The sequence below is a fragment of the Rattus rattus genome, chromosome 2, assembly GCF_011064425.1.
Source record: "Rattus rattus isolate New Zealand chromosome 2, Rrattus_CSIRO_v1, whole genome shotgun sequence".
Classification (NCBI taxonomy): Eukaryota; Metazoa; Chordata; class Mammalia; order Rodentia; family Muridae; genus Rattus; species Rattus rattus.
Window position 1 is genome coordinate 224,609,816 of NC_046155.1, and position 16,357 is coordinate 224,626,172.

The 16,357-nt window shown below is 39.3% G+C and overlaps 2 protein-coding genes across 2 annotated transcripts in view; both read left to right on the forward strand.

Annotated features, from left to right (window-relative positions):
- Utrn (utrophin) overlaps positions 1-16,357 on the forward strand; it is a 593,945-nt gene that overhangs the window by 274,043 nt on the left and 303,545 nt on the right.
- Positions 14,083-16,357, forward strand: part of LOC116894774 (cytochrome P450 2C13, male-specific-like) — a 59,039-nt gene continuing 56,764 nt past the window's right edge. The window contains 1 exon segment of the mRNA XM_032896429.1: positions 14,083-14,136. Coding sequence (XP_032752320.1) covers positions 14,083-14,136 — 54 coding nt within the window.

Consider the following 16,357-nt stretch of genomic DNA (forward strand, 5'->3'; position numbering starts at 1 on the left):
GTATATTTTGGATATAAGGCCTCTATCTGTTGTAGGATTGGTAAAGATCTTTTCCCACAGCATGCATTTCTTAACTTCATCAATCTTATCTAGTTTTGATGGCTGTATATATGGGCTGGATCCCCATGTGGGGAGACTCTGAATGGCCATTCCTTCAGTCTTTGCTCCGAAATTTGCCTCCATATCTCCTCCTATGGATATTTTTGTTCCCCCCTTTAAGAAGGAGTGAAGCATCCACACTTTTGTCATCCTTTTTCTTGAACTTTATGTGGTCTGTGGATTGTATTTTGGGTAATTCAAACTTTTGGGTTAATATCCACTTATCAATGAGTGCACACCATGTGTGTTTTTCTGTGATTGGGTTACCTCACTCAGGATGTTATTTTTTTTTAATTTTTATTAGATATATTTCTTTACTTACATTTCAAATGTTATTCCCCTTCCCAGTTTCCTGTCCATAAGCCCCCATTCCCTCCCCTTGCCCTCCCCCCATGCAGGTATTCTCCCTATACATCCCCCTTATTGCCTCCCCCAATATTCCCCTGCACTGGGGCAGGATCAAGGGCTTCCCCTTTCACTGATGCCCCAACAACGCTATTCTCTGCTACATATGCAGTTGGAGACCCGGGTCAGTCCATGTATAGTCTTTTGGTAGTGGTGTAGTCCCTGGAAGCTCTGGTTGGTTGGCATTGTTGTTTTTATGAGGTTGCAAGCTCCTTCAACTCTTTCAATACCTCCTCTTCTCCCCAAAGGGGGTCCTATTCTCAGTTTGGTGGTTTGCTGCTAGCATTGACCTCTGTATTGGACATGCTCTGGATGTGTCTCTCAGGAGAGCTCTACATCCAGTCCCTTTCAGCACGAATTTTTTAGTTTCATCAATCTTATATAGTTTTGGTGGATATATATATATATATATATATATATATATATATATATATGCCACATGTGGGGCAGGCTCAGAATGGCCATTCCTTAAGTAGCTCTAAACTTTGCTTCCATATACTTTCTTATGGATATTTTTTTCCAGTTTTAAGGAGGAGTGGAAGCATCAGCATTTTGGTCATCCAGAATGACTTTCCTGTGGTCTGCAGATTGTATCTTGGGTAATTCAAGAATTTTGGCTAATATCCACTTATCAATGAGTGTATACCATGTGTGTTTTTCTGTGATTGGGTTACCTCACTCAGGATGTTATTTTCTAGTTCATTCCATTTGCCTATGAATTTCATGAAGTCATTGTTTTTGATAGATGAGTGGTACTCCATTGTGTAGATGTACCACATTTTTTGAATCCATTCCTCTGTTGAAGAGCATTTGGGTTCTTTCCAGCTTCTGGCTATTATAAATAACAATGTCCAATTTTCTGAGGAATCTCCAGACTGATTTCCAGAATGTTTTTACCAGTCTGCAATCCCACCAACAATGGAGGAGTATTCTTTTTATTTATGACCTTCTTAAAGTCCTCCATCATCATGATAAAATGTGATTTTAAATCTAGGTCTTGTTTTTCTGGTGTGTTTGGATATTCCATGTTTTCTTTGGTAGGAGAATTGGGCTCTGATGATGCCATGTGGTTTTGGTTCCTGTTGCTTAGGTTCCTGAGCTTGCCTCTCGCCATCAGGTTTTTTTCTGGTGTTACCTTGTCTAGCTGTTTCTGACAGTGGCTTGACCATCCTGTAGGCCTGTGTGTCAGGAGTGCTGTAGACCTGTTTTCATGACTTCTCTGAGCCAGTTATGGGAACAGAGTGTTCTGCTCTCAGGTGTGTCATTGTTCCTGTCCGCTGGCTCTCAGCTGTCCCTGAGGGTGGGAACTAGAAGGTCCTTACCCCTACTTCTCCTAGGTCTCTGTGCACAGGGGGCACAGATGGCACAAGGCGTTTTCCTCTTGGGTCAGGAATGTGGACAGAGAGTAGTCTCCTCTGATTTCCCAGGAGTGTCTGCCCATCTGAAGGTCTTGCTCTCCCCAACTCTGGATGTGGGTGCAGGGAGCAGTTTGAGTGGTTCAGTTCAGATCCGGGCACAGTCTGGACCATGGGCCTCCTACAGCTGGACTGCTCCTATCTTCCTGTTTCCATAGACACTATACAGTTTCCTCTTGGGCCAGGGATGTGGGCCAAGGTGGGCTGAAGTGGCAGTCTCCTCTCCTGCCTTGAAATCTCAGGATTACCCATACTTCTGGGCAATCAGCTCTCTTTCCCATGGGGTTTGGGAGCAGGGAGCTATGGGCCAGGATCAGCGAGGTTCAGGCACCAGCTAGAAAATGGAAGTGTCTGGTTCCAGTGGAATTTTGCCTTTGTGTGTCCTGAGTCTACTAGACAGGTCACTTGGAGTAGAAAAGTTGGTCTTGGGCCTGAAGTTGCTTCTTGGGGTGGCCCTCTGCTCTCCGTGAGGGCCCTGCCCCTGCTGCTCCTGGGTCCCTGTGCACAAGGGGCCCAGGTAGCGCTAGGTGTTTTCCTCTAGAGTCAGAAATATGGGCAGAGAGTTGTCTCCTCTGGTTTCCCAGGAGTGTCTGCCCCTCTGAATGTCTAACTCTTCCTCCCATGGGATTTGGGTGCAGGGAGTTGTTTGAGCTGTTCAGATCAGGCCGCAGTCCGGACCACTGGTTGTAGACTTTTAATGACTGCTTCTATTTCTTTAGGAGTTATGGGGTTGTTTACATGGTTTATTTGTTCTTGATTTAACTTTGGTACTGGGTATCTATCTAGAAAACTGTCCATTTCCTTCAGATTTTCCTGTTTTTTTGAGTATAGGCTTTTATAATAGGATTTGATGATTTTTTGAATTTCCTCATTCTGTTGTTATGTCTCCCTTTTCATTTCTGATTTTTGTTAATTTGGATACTCCCTCTGTGCCTATGGTTAGTTTTGCTAAGGATTTATCTATCTTGTTGATTTTCTCAAAGAACCAGCTCCTGGTTTTGTTGATTCTTTGTATAGTCCTTTTTGTTTCTACTTGGTCGATTTCAGCCCTAAGTTTGATTATCTCCTGCCTTCTTGGGTGTATTTCCTTCTTTTAGTTCTAGAGCTTTTAGGTGTGCTGTCAAACTGCTAATGTATGCTATCTCCTGTTTCTTTTTGGAGACACTCAGAGTCATTAGTTTTCCTCTTAGCACTGCTTTCATTGTGTCCCATAAGTTTGGGTATGTTGTGCTTTCCTTTCATTAAATTCTAAAAAGTCTTTAATTTCTTTCTTTATTTCTTCCTTGACCAAGTTATCATTGAGTAGAGCGTTGTTCAACTTCCATGTATATGTGGGCTTTCTGTCACTTTTTGTTGTTATTGATTGTTGTTGTTGTTAGTCCATGGTGTTCCTATAGGATTCATGGGATTATTTCAATCTTCTTTTAATTGTTGAGGCCTGTTTTGTGACCAATTATATGGTCAATTATAGAGAATGTGCCATGAGGTGCAGAAAATAACACATATTCTTTTGTTTTAGGATGAAATGTTCTATGAATATCTGTTAAGTCCATTTGGTTGAAAACTTCTGTCAGTTTCTTTATATCTCTGTTTACTTTCTGTTTCCATGATCTGTCCATTTATGAGAGTGGGGTGTTCAAATCTCCTACTATTATTGTGTGAGGTGCTATGTGTGCCTTGAGGTTTAATAAGGTTTCTTTTATGAATGTAGGTGCCCTTGCATTTGGAGCATAGATATTTAGGATTGAGATTCAATATTGGTGGATTTTTCCTTTGATTAATATGAAGTGTCCTTCCTTATCTTTTTTGATGGTTTTTGGTTGAAAGTCGATTTTATTCGATATTAGAATGGCTACTCCAGCTTGTTTCTTCAGACCATTTGCTTAGAAAGTTGTTTTCCAGCCTTTTCCTTTGATGTAGTGTCTGTCTTTGTCTCTGAGGTGTGTTTCCTTTATGCAGCAAAATGCTGGGTCCTCTTTCTATATCCAGTCTGTTAATCTATATCTTTTTATTGGGTAATTGAGTCCGTTGATGTTAAGATACATTAAGGAATTGTTGTGATTGTTGTTTCCTATTATTTTTGTTGTTAGAGGTGAAATTATGTTTGTGTGTCATTCTTCTTTTGGTTTCCTAGCAAGGAGATTACTTTCTTGCTTTTTTTAGGGTGTAGCTTCCCCCCTTGTGTTGAAATTTTCCATCTATTATCCTTTGCATTGCTGGATTTGTAGAAAGATATTGTGTAAATTTGGTTTTGTCATGGAATATCTTGGTTTCTCCATCTATGTTAATTGAGAGTTTTGCAGGATACAGTAACCTGGGCTGGCATTTGTGTTCTCTTAGGGTCTGTATGACATCAGTCCAGGATCTTCTGGCTTTCATAGTTTCTGGCGAAAAGTCTGGTGTGATTCTGATAGGTCTGCCTTTATATGTTACTTGACCTTTTTCCCTTACTTTCTTTCCTTGTTTTGTTCATTTGGTGTTTTGACTATTATGTGACAAAAGAAGTTTCTTTTCTGGTCCAGTCTATTTGGAGTTCTGTAGGCGTCTTATATGTTTATGGGCATCTCTATCTTTATGTTAGTGAAGTTTTCTTCTATAATTTTGTTGAAAATATTTACTGGCCCTTTAAGTTGGGAGTTTTCACTCTCTTCTGAATCTATTATCCTTAGGTTTGATCTTCTCATTGTGTCCTGTGTTTCGTGGATCTTGTGGTCTAGGAGTTTTTTGTGTTTTTTTATTATGTTTGATGATTGTGTCGATATTATCTATGGTATCTTCTGCCGCTGAGATTCTCTGTTCTATCTCCTGTATTCTGTTGGTGATCCTTGCATCTATGACTCCTGATCTCTTTACTAGGTTTTCTGTCTCCATAGTTATCTCTGTTTGTGATTTCTTTATTGTTTCTATTTCCATTTTTATATCCTGAATGGTTTTGTTCATTTACTTGACTCGTTTGGTTGTGTTTCCCTGTAATTCTTTAAGGGTATTTTGTGTTTCCTCTTTAAGGGCTTCTACCTGATTCCTTGTGTTGCCCTGTATTTCTTTAAGAGAGTTATTTATCTCCTAAAGTTCTATCATTATCACAACATATGATTTTGAATCCAAATCTTGCTTTTCTGATGTGTTTGGATAACCAGTATTTGCTTTGGTGTGAGAACCGGGCTCTGATGATGCCAAGTAGTCTTGATTTCTGTTGCTTGAGTTCCTGCATTCGTCCCTCGCCATCAGGTTGTCTCTGGTGTTAGCTTGTTTTGTTGTCTCTGAGAGTGGCTTGACCCTCCTGTAGACCTGTTCTTTTTCAGCAAGATCTGGGAACAGAGAGCTGCTCTTTGGCTTTTGTGACCTGAAGCCTCCAGACAGGTTGCTTTGGGCAGAAAAATTGGTCTTACCTCTGCTCTCAGGTGTATAGGTACTGCTGGAGACTGGCTTTCAGCTTTCAGCCCAGGCAGAAACCTAAAGGTTCCTGCTTCTGACTGCTTTTAGGTCCCTGTGCCCAGAGGGCACAGTTGTCACTAGATGGTTTCCTCTTGGGTCTGTAATGTGGGCAGAAAGTAGTTGTTTCCTCTGAGTTCTCAGGATTATCTATACTTTTGAAGGTCCAGCTCTCTCCCTCACAGGATTTGAGTGTAGGGAGCTGTGAGACAGGTTCAGTTCAGTTTTGGGCATTGGTAGAAACCAGTAGTTTCCTGCTGCTGACTGCTTCTATATTCCTGCATCCAGAGGTCCCTATGCAGGTTCCTCTTGGGCCACAAATGTGAGCAGAAGTGGGCAGAAGTGGCAGTCTCCACTGAGCACTCAGGATTGTCTGCACTTCTGGTCGTTTAGCTTTCTCCCATATGGGATTTGTGTGCAGGGAGCTGTGGGACCGGTTCAGTTCTAATATTCACTCTTACATTTCATGGAGAATAAACTTATTCTCTTTTATTAAAATATGCTCTGTCATCCCAATTGCTTGTTTTTCATACAATCTATTCACCATGGGAGATAATCCTGTAGTCTCTGTATTCCATGGCTTGTTTCTGTCTTGTGTGTATATTATTTGTAAACATTACGTTTTATTTCTTCTCCTAGACAATAGCTTATAAGTAGTCTTTACAGATCCTTTTCCAAATGACTGATTGTCCATCATCTACATGTCATCTACATCTACAGTCATCTATATTGGTCTTTTATATTGAGTTCATTATCCAATATAAAAATTCAGTGTTTGCTTTCAAAGATGTTACAAATTTGTTTAAGTTATGCAATATAAGTGCAAAGAGAATTAAAAATTTCAAAGAACTTGTTATGTTCTAAGAAAAGACCATCAGACTTAATTCAGGTTATAATTAGTCAAATTCATTAAACTGCCAGCATAGCCACAGTATCTATCCCAAATCAGAGATGTACTGCCCACAGGTGGGTGAGAGAAGGGCTTTTAAAGGTGAAAACCACAAGAGCTATCTTATTGAATTAAATTTGCTATGATTAGACGGTCAACACAATCTCAAATTAGTCCTTGAATGTTTGCATAAGCAGGCTACAGAAGTCAAAATCAGCAGTTAGTCATATCATAGAAAGTAGATAATCAAGGCTGTACATTTCTGAGTGAGGATCAAGGAGTAAGGGTTGTTGGGAGCTTATCTTTCAGGAACCTAAGTCAGAGACAAAGGCCTACTAGGCACTATATTTACTATCTGACATTTCAAATGTCAAAGTCATAGCATTCCCCCCCAGACATAAATGTTTCAGCTGTTAGTAAGGAGGAAACTGAGATGTGTAATGTTTAATATTTTGTTTCAAGTCTTGTAGCTAATAAAGGAAGTAGTAAAAAGTTTAATTCATATCTTTATAGCTCTCTAGTGTAATTTGATGCATTAGGACTGAGGGAAGCCTGCCAGTTTCAAAAGCAGACCCTTTGTGCTTATAACTATCCTGGAGAAGGTCCTGAGATGGTCCTGAGGTCCTGAGATTGTGATTGGTGGAGAGAATGGAGAAATGGGCTAGAGAGAAAACGATGCCTAGCCCTACCTACAGATAGATTCTTTGTCTTAGTAGTAATAACATTAGGGCCTGGGCTTTGAAAGTTTGGTGAGGGTTAAATGCTGGTGAGTTGACTACATATCTTTATATTTGCTGTGGCTAGTTAGTATGTGGAATTATGGCATTTTGATTATAAAAAACATTAAATTTCTCAGATTGATCATGAATTGGACTCAAATGCCTCAGGAGAAATGTAATAATAAGAAGCAGACAACAAAAATCTCGTTATTTTCTCTGCTTACTGAATTTAGGGAAAAAAGAAATATTTGTAGCCCAGAGAAATGCAATGAGTTTTTCTTTCCCAAATTGGGAAGTTCGTTATTCTGTCGGGGGCAGTTTCATACCTTGGGTCTATTCCCCCCAGACAGAAATGTTTATGGAAAACAGTAGGGGTGACTGAGATCACTGTTTGGTGTAGTGATTTGTTCACAGTTCTTACTGCAGCAAATGTCAAGGCATGGATGATAAAATAGCTTGTGAGCACTAGGAAGGAGGAGCCTCACAGTCTAGACCTTGGCATTCTTCTCCACAGTGATTCGTTTCCTTTAGTAATAAAATGAAGGAGGTTGCTGAGCAGTGTCTCTGGAAGAAAACAGGCTATTGTCAGCAGTTGCTTTAGGACTGTTCAGTGTCAGAAGATGAATCCCTTCTACACATTTCTCAGAAAATAAATTTATTGTCAGGGTACTAATTGGCACTATCAAAGGTAAAGATTTTATTTAAATATAAGCAATAAATTACATTTTGGTTAAAAAAAAGTTATTTTCATATAAGACAAAAATGTTATTTCTTTCCAAAATGAGTTATAATGTACAATTATGCTTGTATCATGTTCTTCCTTCATGTTTGGGTTTCTATGCATTGGCAAAAATTCCCGTGAGCAGAATGGGAACACTGTACAGTGGTACGTACATTTTAAGTACTCACTGAACATTAAATGGCTTCCTAGTTAGAAAGGAAGGATTTCACAGCGAAAAGTTGATATTGATGAATCTGTGTAGAGAGAATATCTTGTGTATTGCATGGATGCATCACTATCAATTAAAAAAAAGAAACAGTGGCCTACAGGAAAGGGCCATAGAATAGAAAGAGGGATATCCGGGAGGCAGAAAGGATTCTGGGATAGAGAGAGTTTCAGGAGATTCTCTAGGGAAGATTTGAGTACAGACAGAGGGTACTTGAGCACAGGTAACCAGCCACATGGCAGAATGTAGATTAGAATAAATGGGTAATTTAAGTTATGATCTAGTCATAGAAGAACCTATGACAAAGGTATTTGTAAATATATTTTGAGTCTGAGTCTTATTTCTAGGAACATGGGGCTGGGAGGAAGAGCCAGACCTAACTTTTACAAATCTGCATGTCCCAAATGCTATTTCAAGGTAGAAAATGGGGCCCTGCATCACTTACTTCTTTCTTGGGCCAGAGTTGATTGTGACAGACAGCAGCTGAGTTGGGAATTTAGCACAGCACTCTTCCTCCTGCATAATCCCATCTTGTTTGTATATTTATGATTATTTTTGTTTGCAATGGTAACAAATGATTCTTTTATTTCCTTTCTAGCTGATTCCAATAGCAATCAAACTGATAAACATGATTAGCTGCTGGGATATACAAATTATATTTCTGGAGAATATTTTCTACTTAAAAGTATATTACTTTACACACACACACACACACACACACACACACACACACACACACACACACACACACACACACACACATGCCATCCTTTCTTCCCTTCAGTAATCATCTCTGTTCTGCCTTACTGAGTGCAAGTACTTCCTTCTTGAGACAGATATGTTGTCATTAGCCTTCTCCATAGCACTTCTTTTTTTTTTTTGGACTCCAAACATATTTTTATGTTCTAGGCTTAAAAAAAAAAACCATTAAAATAACAGGTTAAAGAATTTTATACTCTAGTTGATACTCTTGACTCAATAATTTGAACTCTTGACGATGTGGTTATATAGTTTATGGACATGTGATTTCTTTTGTTATCTTTATTAACTTGAGTATTTCTTATTTGCATTTCGATTGTTATTCCCCTTCCCGGTTTCTGGGCCAACATCCCCCTAAACCCTCCCCCTCCCCTTCTATATTGGTGTTCCCCTCCCCATCCTCCCCCCATTACCATGGTGACCCCAACAATCACGTTCACTGGGGGTTCAGTCTTGGCAGGACCAAGGGCTTCCCCTTCCACTGGTGCCCTTACTAGGCTATTCATTGCTACCTATGAGGTTGGAGTCCAGGGTCAGTCCATGTATAGTCTTTGGGTAGTGGCTTAGTCCCTGGAAGCTCTGGTTGGTTGGCATTGTTGTTCATATGGGGTCTCGAGCCCCTTCAAGCTCTTCCAGTCCTTTCTCTGATTCCTTCAACTGGGGTCCCGTTCTCAGTTCAGTGGTTTGCTGCTGGCATTCGCCTCTGTATTTGCTGTATTCTGGCTGTGTCTCTCAGGATCGATCTACATCCGGTTCCTGTCGGCCTGCACTTCTTTGCTTCATCCATCTTATCTAGTTTGGTGGCTGTATAAGTATGGGCCACATGTGGGGCAGGCTCTGAATGGGTGTTCCTTCTGCCTCTGTTCTAAACTTTGCCTCCCTATTCCAAGGGTATTCTTGTTTCCCTTTTAAAGAAGGAGTGAAGCATTCACATTTTGGTCATCCTTCTTGAGTTTCATGTGTTCTGTGCATTTAGGGTAATTCAAGCATTTGGGCTAATAGCCACTTTTCAATGAGTGCATACCATGTGTGTTTTTCTGTGATTGGGTTACCTCACTCAGGATGATATTTTCCAGTTCCATCCATTTGCCTATGAATTTCATAAAGTCATTGTTGGATTTTCTGTATCCATTCCTCTGTTGAAGGGCATCTGGGTTCTTTTCCAGTTTCTGGCTATTATAAATAAGGGTGCTATGAACATAGTAGAGCATGTGTCTTTGTTATATGTTGGGGCATCTTTTGGGTATATGCCCAAGAGAGGTATAGCTGGGTCCTCAGGTAGTTCAATGTCCAATTTTCTGAGGAACCTCCAGACTGATTTCCAGAATGGTTGTACCAGTCTACAATCCCACCAACAATGGAGGAGTGTTCCCCTTTCTCCACATCCTCGCCAGCATTTGCTGTCACCTGAGTTTTTGATCTTAGCCATTCTCACTGGTGTGAGGTGAAATCTCAGGGTTGTTTTGATTTGCATTTCCCTTATGACTAACGATGTTGAACATTTCTTTAGGTGTTTCTCGGCCATTTGGCATTCCTCAGCTGTGAATTCTTTGTTTAGCTCTGAACCCCATTTTTTTTTTTTATTTTCAGTATTTTTTTTTATTAACTTGAGTATTTCTTATGTACATTTGGCAAACATCCCTTCCTTCCCCCCTTCCTTATGGGTGTTCCCTCCCCACCTTCCCCCATTGCCGCCTCCCCCGACAGTCTAGTTCACTGGGGGTTCAGTCTTAGCAGGACCCAGGGCTTCTCCTTCCACTGGTGCTCTTACTAGGATATTCATTGCTACCTATGAGGTCAGAGTCCAGGGTCAGTCCATGTATAGTCTTTAGGTAGTGGCTTAGTCCCTGGAAGCTCTGGTTGCTTGGCATTGTTGTACATATGGAGTCTCAAGCCCCTTCAAGCTCTTCCAGTTCATTCTCTGATTCCTTCAATGGGGGTCCCGTTCTCAGTTCAGTGGTTTGCTGCTGGCATTCGCCTCTGTATTTGCTGTATTCTGGCTGTGTCTCTCAGGTTCGATCTACATCCGGCTCCTGTCGGTCTGCACTTCTTTGCTTCATCCATCTTGTCTAATTGGGTGGCTCTATATGTATGGGCCACATGTGGGGCAGGCTCTGAATGGGTGTTCCTTCAGTCTCTGTTTTAATCTTTGCCTCTCTCTTCCCTGCCAAGGGTATTCTTGTTCCCCTTTTAAAGAAGGAGTGAAGCCTTCACATTTTGATCATCCGTCTTGAGTTTCATTTGTTCTAGGCCACTAGGGTAATTCAAGCATTTGGGCTAATAGCCACTTATCAGTGAGTGCATACCATGTATGTCTTTCTGTGATTGGGTTAGCTCACTCAGAATGATATTTTCCAGTTCCAACCATTTGCCTACGAATTTCATAAAGTCGTTGTTTTTGATAGCTGAGTAATATTCCATTGTGTAGATGTACCACATTTTCTGTATCCATTCCTCTGTTGAAGGGCATCTGGGTTCTTTCCAGCTTCTGGCTATTATAAATAAGGCTGCGATGAACATAGTGGAGCACGTGTCTTTTTTATATGTTGGGGCATCTTTTGGGTATATGCCCAAGAGAGGTATAGCTGGATCCTCAGGCAGTTCAATGTCCAATTTTCTGAGAAACCTCCAGACTGATTTCCAGAATGGTTGTACCAGTCTGCAACCCCACCAACAATGGAGGAGTGTTCCTCTTTCTCCGCATCCTCGCCAGCATTTGCTGTCACCTGAGTTTTTGATCTTAGCCATTCTCACTGGTGTGGTGAAATCTCAGGGTTGTTTTGATTTGCATTTCCCTTATGACTAAAAATGTTGAACATTTCTTTAGGTGATTTTCAGCCATTCGGCATTCCTCAGCTGTGAATTCTTTGTTTAGCTCTGAACCCCATTTTTAATAGGGTTATTTGTCTCCCTTGGTCTAACTTTTGAGTTCTTTGTATATTTTTGGATATAAGGCCTCTATCTGTTGTAGGATTGGTAAAGATCTTTTCCCAATCTGTTGGTTGCCGTTTGTCCCTAACCACAGTGTCCTTTTGCCTTACAGAAGCTTTGCAGTTTTATGAGATCCCATTTGTCGATTCTTGATCTTAGAGCATAAGCCATTGGTGTTTTGTTCAGGAAATTTTCTCCAGTGCCCATGTGTTCGAGATGCTTCCCCACTTTTCTTCTATTAGTTTGAGTGTATCTGGTTTGATGTGGAGGCCCTTGATCCACTTGGACTTAAGCTTTGTCCATAGCACTTCTTTCTGCAATATGGAAATTATTTCTCTTCTGCCAGGATACAACTGTCAAACCCATTTAGTTATCATCTGAGGAGCACAGAGCTGACTTCAAGATGACTAAGTCAGTAGCTATTGCTTTACACATATTCATTTCATATTCTATTAGGTTTATGGATGGGGAACTATTTTTGAAATAAAAAGGGTGAATACAATGAAAACCAAAAACTTGTTTTAAACTTAAATTATCGATGGTCTTTGTAAAATTAAAATACTAGCCAAACTATGATTATTTAAATCGAATAACACAAATTGTAAAAATAGCAAATTAACTTCCATAGAATAAAAGATACTATAAATAAGGAAAAAGGAACTTTACAGAGAAAATGTTTAATATAAATATGGGGTTATACATAAAGTATAAAATTAGTACAGAAGAGAATAAACAGTCATTTGGAAATACAGTTGCTATATTTTATGTCAAAATATTTATTGTTAATAATACATATTTTGAAAAAGTCCTTTTCGTTTTTGGGTCAGTACAAATTTACAAGTCTATGATGCAGAAAAATTAGATTACATTAAATTTAAATGTGTAGTTTTTCATGCCATCTGACTCAGTAGGTGAATATCTAGGCATGCTCCCTAAATATAAATTTATATATGACAAATATCAGTACGTATAAGAATGCCTTTACAGCTTGACATAAGTTTAAAAAAAGTGCACGAATAATTTACTAGAATAAATTAATAAAAAGATTAAAGAACACTCCATGTAATTATTTAAGATAATTATGAGGTTATAAGGGGAAGTGAGAGGAGGAGAAACTGTGGCTGGAATGTTTTGCATAAGAGAAGAATCCATTTTCAATTAAAAATAGAGTACTGTCATAAAATTTATCTTATATATTGTTATATGTGCATATATATTCATGTTAAGTAACAGATTGCAATAATTACACATAGGATACTGTTGGAACATGCACACATAAACAGCATGGAACAGGTGAACCAGAGGATACAAGAGACCGCTGCAACCGCTCTTCTTTAAGCAGGTTAGTGATGACTCCTTCTGCCTTTCTTTTTAGCTAAATTCAACTGGCAGGGCCTCAGAAAGAAGTGATCCCTAAACATGCAGTGCCCCCCTTCCATAAGCCACCAGAAGGCACAAACCACAAAGGAACACTCTTCCTAAACAGGAATACTCACCAACTGAATTTTAACAGTATAAATATGTTTTGATTGTATGTCTTATCATGGGGATGTACCAGTCTAGAATAGGAAGAAAGCACAGGTAGCAGATACAGATGGTGCTCAACTAAAGACTTGGCTCATAAAACTACAATTACCCTAATAGTCTAATGTGTTAAACACATACAATTGACTTCAGTACTAATAGCACCGCCAAATTTACACTTAGTACTGTCTTTTTCTTACACAGCTACCAGCAAACCAGCCTGTTGTTGAAAGAAAGAGACACAAAGTTATGTTGACTTAAATATTTAGTCTAAGCAAAGAATGTGAAACATAACTTTATGTAGTACAGGAAGTTTTCTTGCTTATGAATTTGAAGAATATTCATTTCTAATTTGATCAGCTCTGGGACACCTTTGTTTTAATGTGAAGGCTAAATATGTGTCTATTTCTACACTCCATCAATTTCTATCTGAAGAAGTAAAGAAAACAGAGATAGACAAAAGTGTGGATTAAGTTTTCCAAGGTAGCCTTAGAGTCTGCACGACTGTTAAATGTCCGTTAAAGAAGACAGACATTGTTTAACTGAGTTCTATATAACCTACTAGACAGGGATTACTACTTACAAAATTCATTATGGGGGAGAGAGCAGGATTATGTACCTTATTTTAAAGTGGTACTGGATTCATTTGTAAACATATTTGTTCATGTTGAGGCTCTGGGTAGTAGATCATTTTCATCTTCAAGGGGAATTGCTGTTTGTGGAAGTGAGCCTTGTTGTTAGAAACCTTCATTTCAGCATTCACACTGAAGGGAGTAGACCTCTTGGATGTTTGCATTCTGTTCATCACATCCTACCCAAAGAGTCCTATAACTACAGAGTATTTTCTATATACCAAATTTTATTTTATGAGTTTGCATATATGAGGTCTTTTAATGCTAATGACCATCCTATGAGGCCACCATTCTGATGATCTAGGCACAGATGGGTATCACCTGGTGGCAATGGTCTGTGAACTCCAAGTGTTTGGCTCCAGATCACTGCTTTTGAGTCCCATGGTATTCCAACACATGACATCTTTCTATTTCCAATCTCTCAACTTTTGTATTTATTTGCCTGGAAATCTTTATGCATTCTTCCCAGATGTACTTTCTAGTCACAGTTCAACTTCTTCTATAGGTCTAAAGGTTTTCAAAAGTATTACCCAATTTTCTCCCCCCGCTCCAAGTTCTTCCACACTGATATGGAAATCAGCATGAGCCTGACCATGCTATAATTCAGTTGCTTTACCCCTACCTTTCCATTTCCCCCAACTAATTAGACAATCTTATGGGCAGAAACATTCGAATTCCTTTATATACACTTTCTGTATAAAAGTATTCATATGCAGAGATAATGTGAATTTATATGATTAAGCTATTTGGCCAAGGAAAGTACATACAAATGTTATGTATAATGCATGGTCATTGGTAACTAACCCTAGAATGATCTGAATGATAACAAGAAAACAGGAAATTTGTTCAGTAAAAAAGAAGACTCTTCTAATCCTGCTGATAATTATGCCCATTAAATGGAAAGCAGTTTTCTTGAATAGAAAATTTTATTTTATTTTTGAGTGATTGGTAGAAGATTTACTTATAAATTGGTAGAATAGAGTTATCTTTGTCAAACTTAATAGGGGAGGTTAAATGTTTGGTCTAATTTTCCTTCGCAGTAAAGTCTTTTCTGATCCCAATCTGTTTTGAAAACATAATACCAGAGAATGAGAGGTCCAAATACCTTAAAATGAGTTCTTGGGAGTGGGTCTGAAATTAGGTCAAACATTTGCTGATCTTGCATAGGTCCAACAAATGAAGGCAGTATCTTCATTGTGTGTTTCTAATTGGGGTTCTTGTACTGAAGCAGTACTGGCATTTAAGCCAGGCCTTTGTGGTCTACAGAGACACATTGATCAAGGGCACTGGGGAGAATGGCCAGGGACACAGGGTTATATCTGGAACTTGACCTCTTGGCTCTGAGTAGCAAAATTTTAAATGAAGGCTTTTTTTTCCCTCAGCAAGCAGCAGATTATGCCAGCAGATATGGATGAAGAAGAGATGCATTATTGTCTATATCTTTTACATGCTTAGAAAACAGATTTGGAAGGAAGAAAAGTCTAGCTATAATGATGGCTTCATATCTGTAGTGAAATAGAAATATTTGTTCTTGGAGATAGTGGGGGAATGAAGGCAAAGAGGCCAGAATGGATTCATGAGTCTATTGTTCCAAAAGCAAGCAGATTAGCTCCCAGTGTCTTTGTCTCAAGCAAAGCAAAGCAACAATGGAGAGGCCTTGAAAGTTGGATGAGAAGAGGATGGATTACTCTCTAGAACTGGACATATATTTTCTTGCTGTAGATATATGTCTCCATGAGAAGCTTATGATGCCTCTTCTCTTCAATGTTGCTAGTGATATCTTACTTATTGAATTACTATTTAGGTTGAAGTTGATTATATATGTGTCATTACATATCAGTGCATAGCTAATGGGATCAATTTTAATTGTATTTGTTTAGTTTTCCTTTAAAACTCTTCTTTCTTTTTTCAGTAAAGGAAATTGAACCTGTCGTCTGCCATCTTGGTTGAATATTCTGCTACTGCACTTCATGTCCATCCCTCCTTTTAGTTGTCTTGAGCCAGGATGCTAAGTTGGCCTGACTGGTCTTGCAATCACTGCAAGCTAGAGCTGGCCTTTCTGCCTTCACCACCTCAGTAGCTGAGATCCGCCTACAGGTCTGATCCACAAGACCCATCTTAAAACTTTTTAATGATCCTCCTAGTGTAGACACACTCGTGTAATCAGTTATGGCAGCTATATAAGTTTTCTCAGTTTTGCACATGAGGAGAAAGGTTCAGCAAAGAATTAATGTCAAATCACAGAGTTATGGGAAGTCTCGGTGAACCTTTCAAGATAGTAAAATGGTTTATTAATATCCCCATGTCTGTGAAGTGTCAGACACTGTCCTAAGAGCTCAGAGCATAAAAATTAATAAAGTTCTACATTTCTAGAGCTTAAATTCACATGAGGAAGATGGGATTCAAAGGGAGTTAGCAAGTGAATAACCAGTGTTCCCTTCCAGTTCCTGAGTGCTGGGCTGACAGGAGGAGCAGAGAGGTCTGGGTAAGTGAAACATGCAGGCTTTAGATGCTTACAAAACGCCACTCTGAGGGGCAAGATTCGAACATTGCCCACTGAGACACCTCCTGGAAGTGGATTTAGCTTCTATAAGAATTGTAAGAT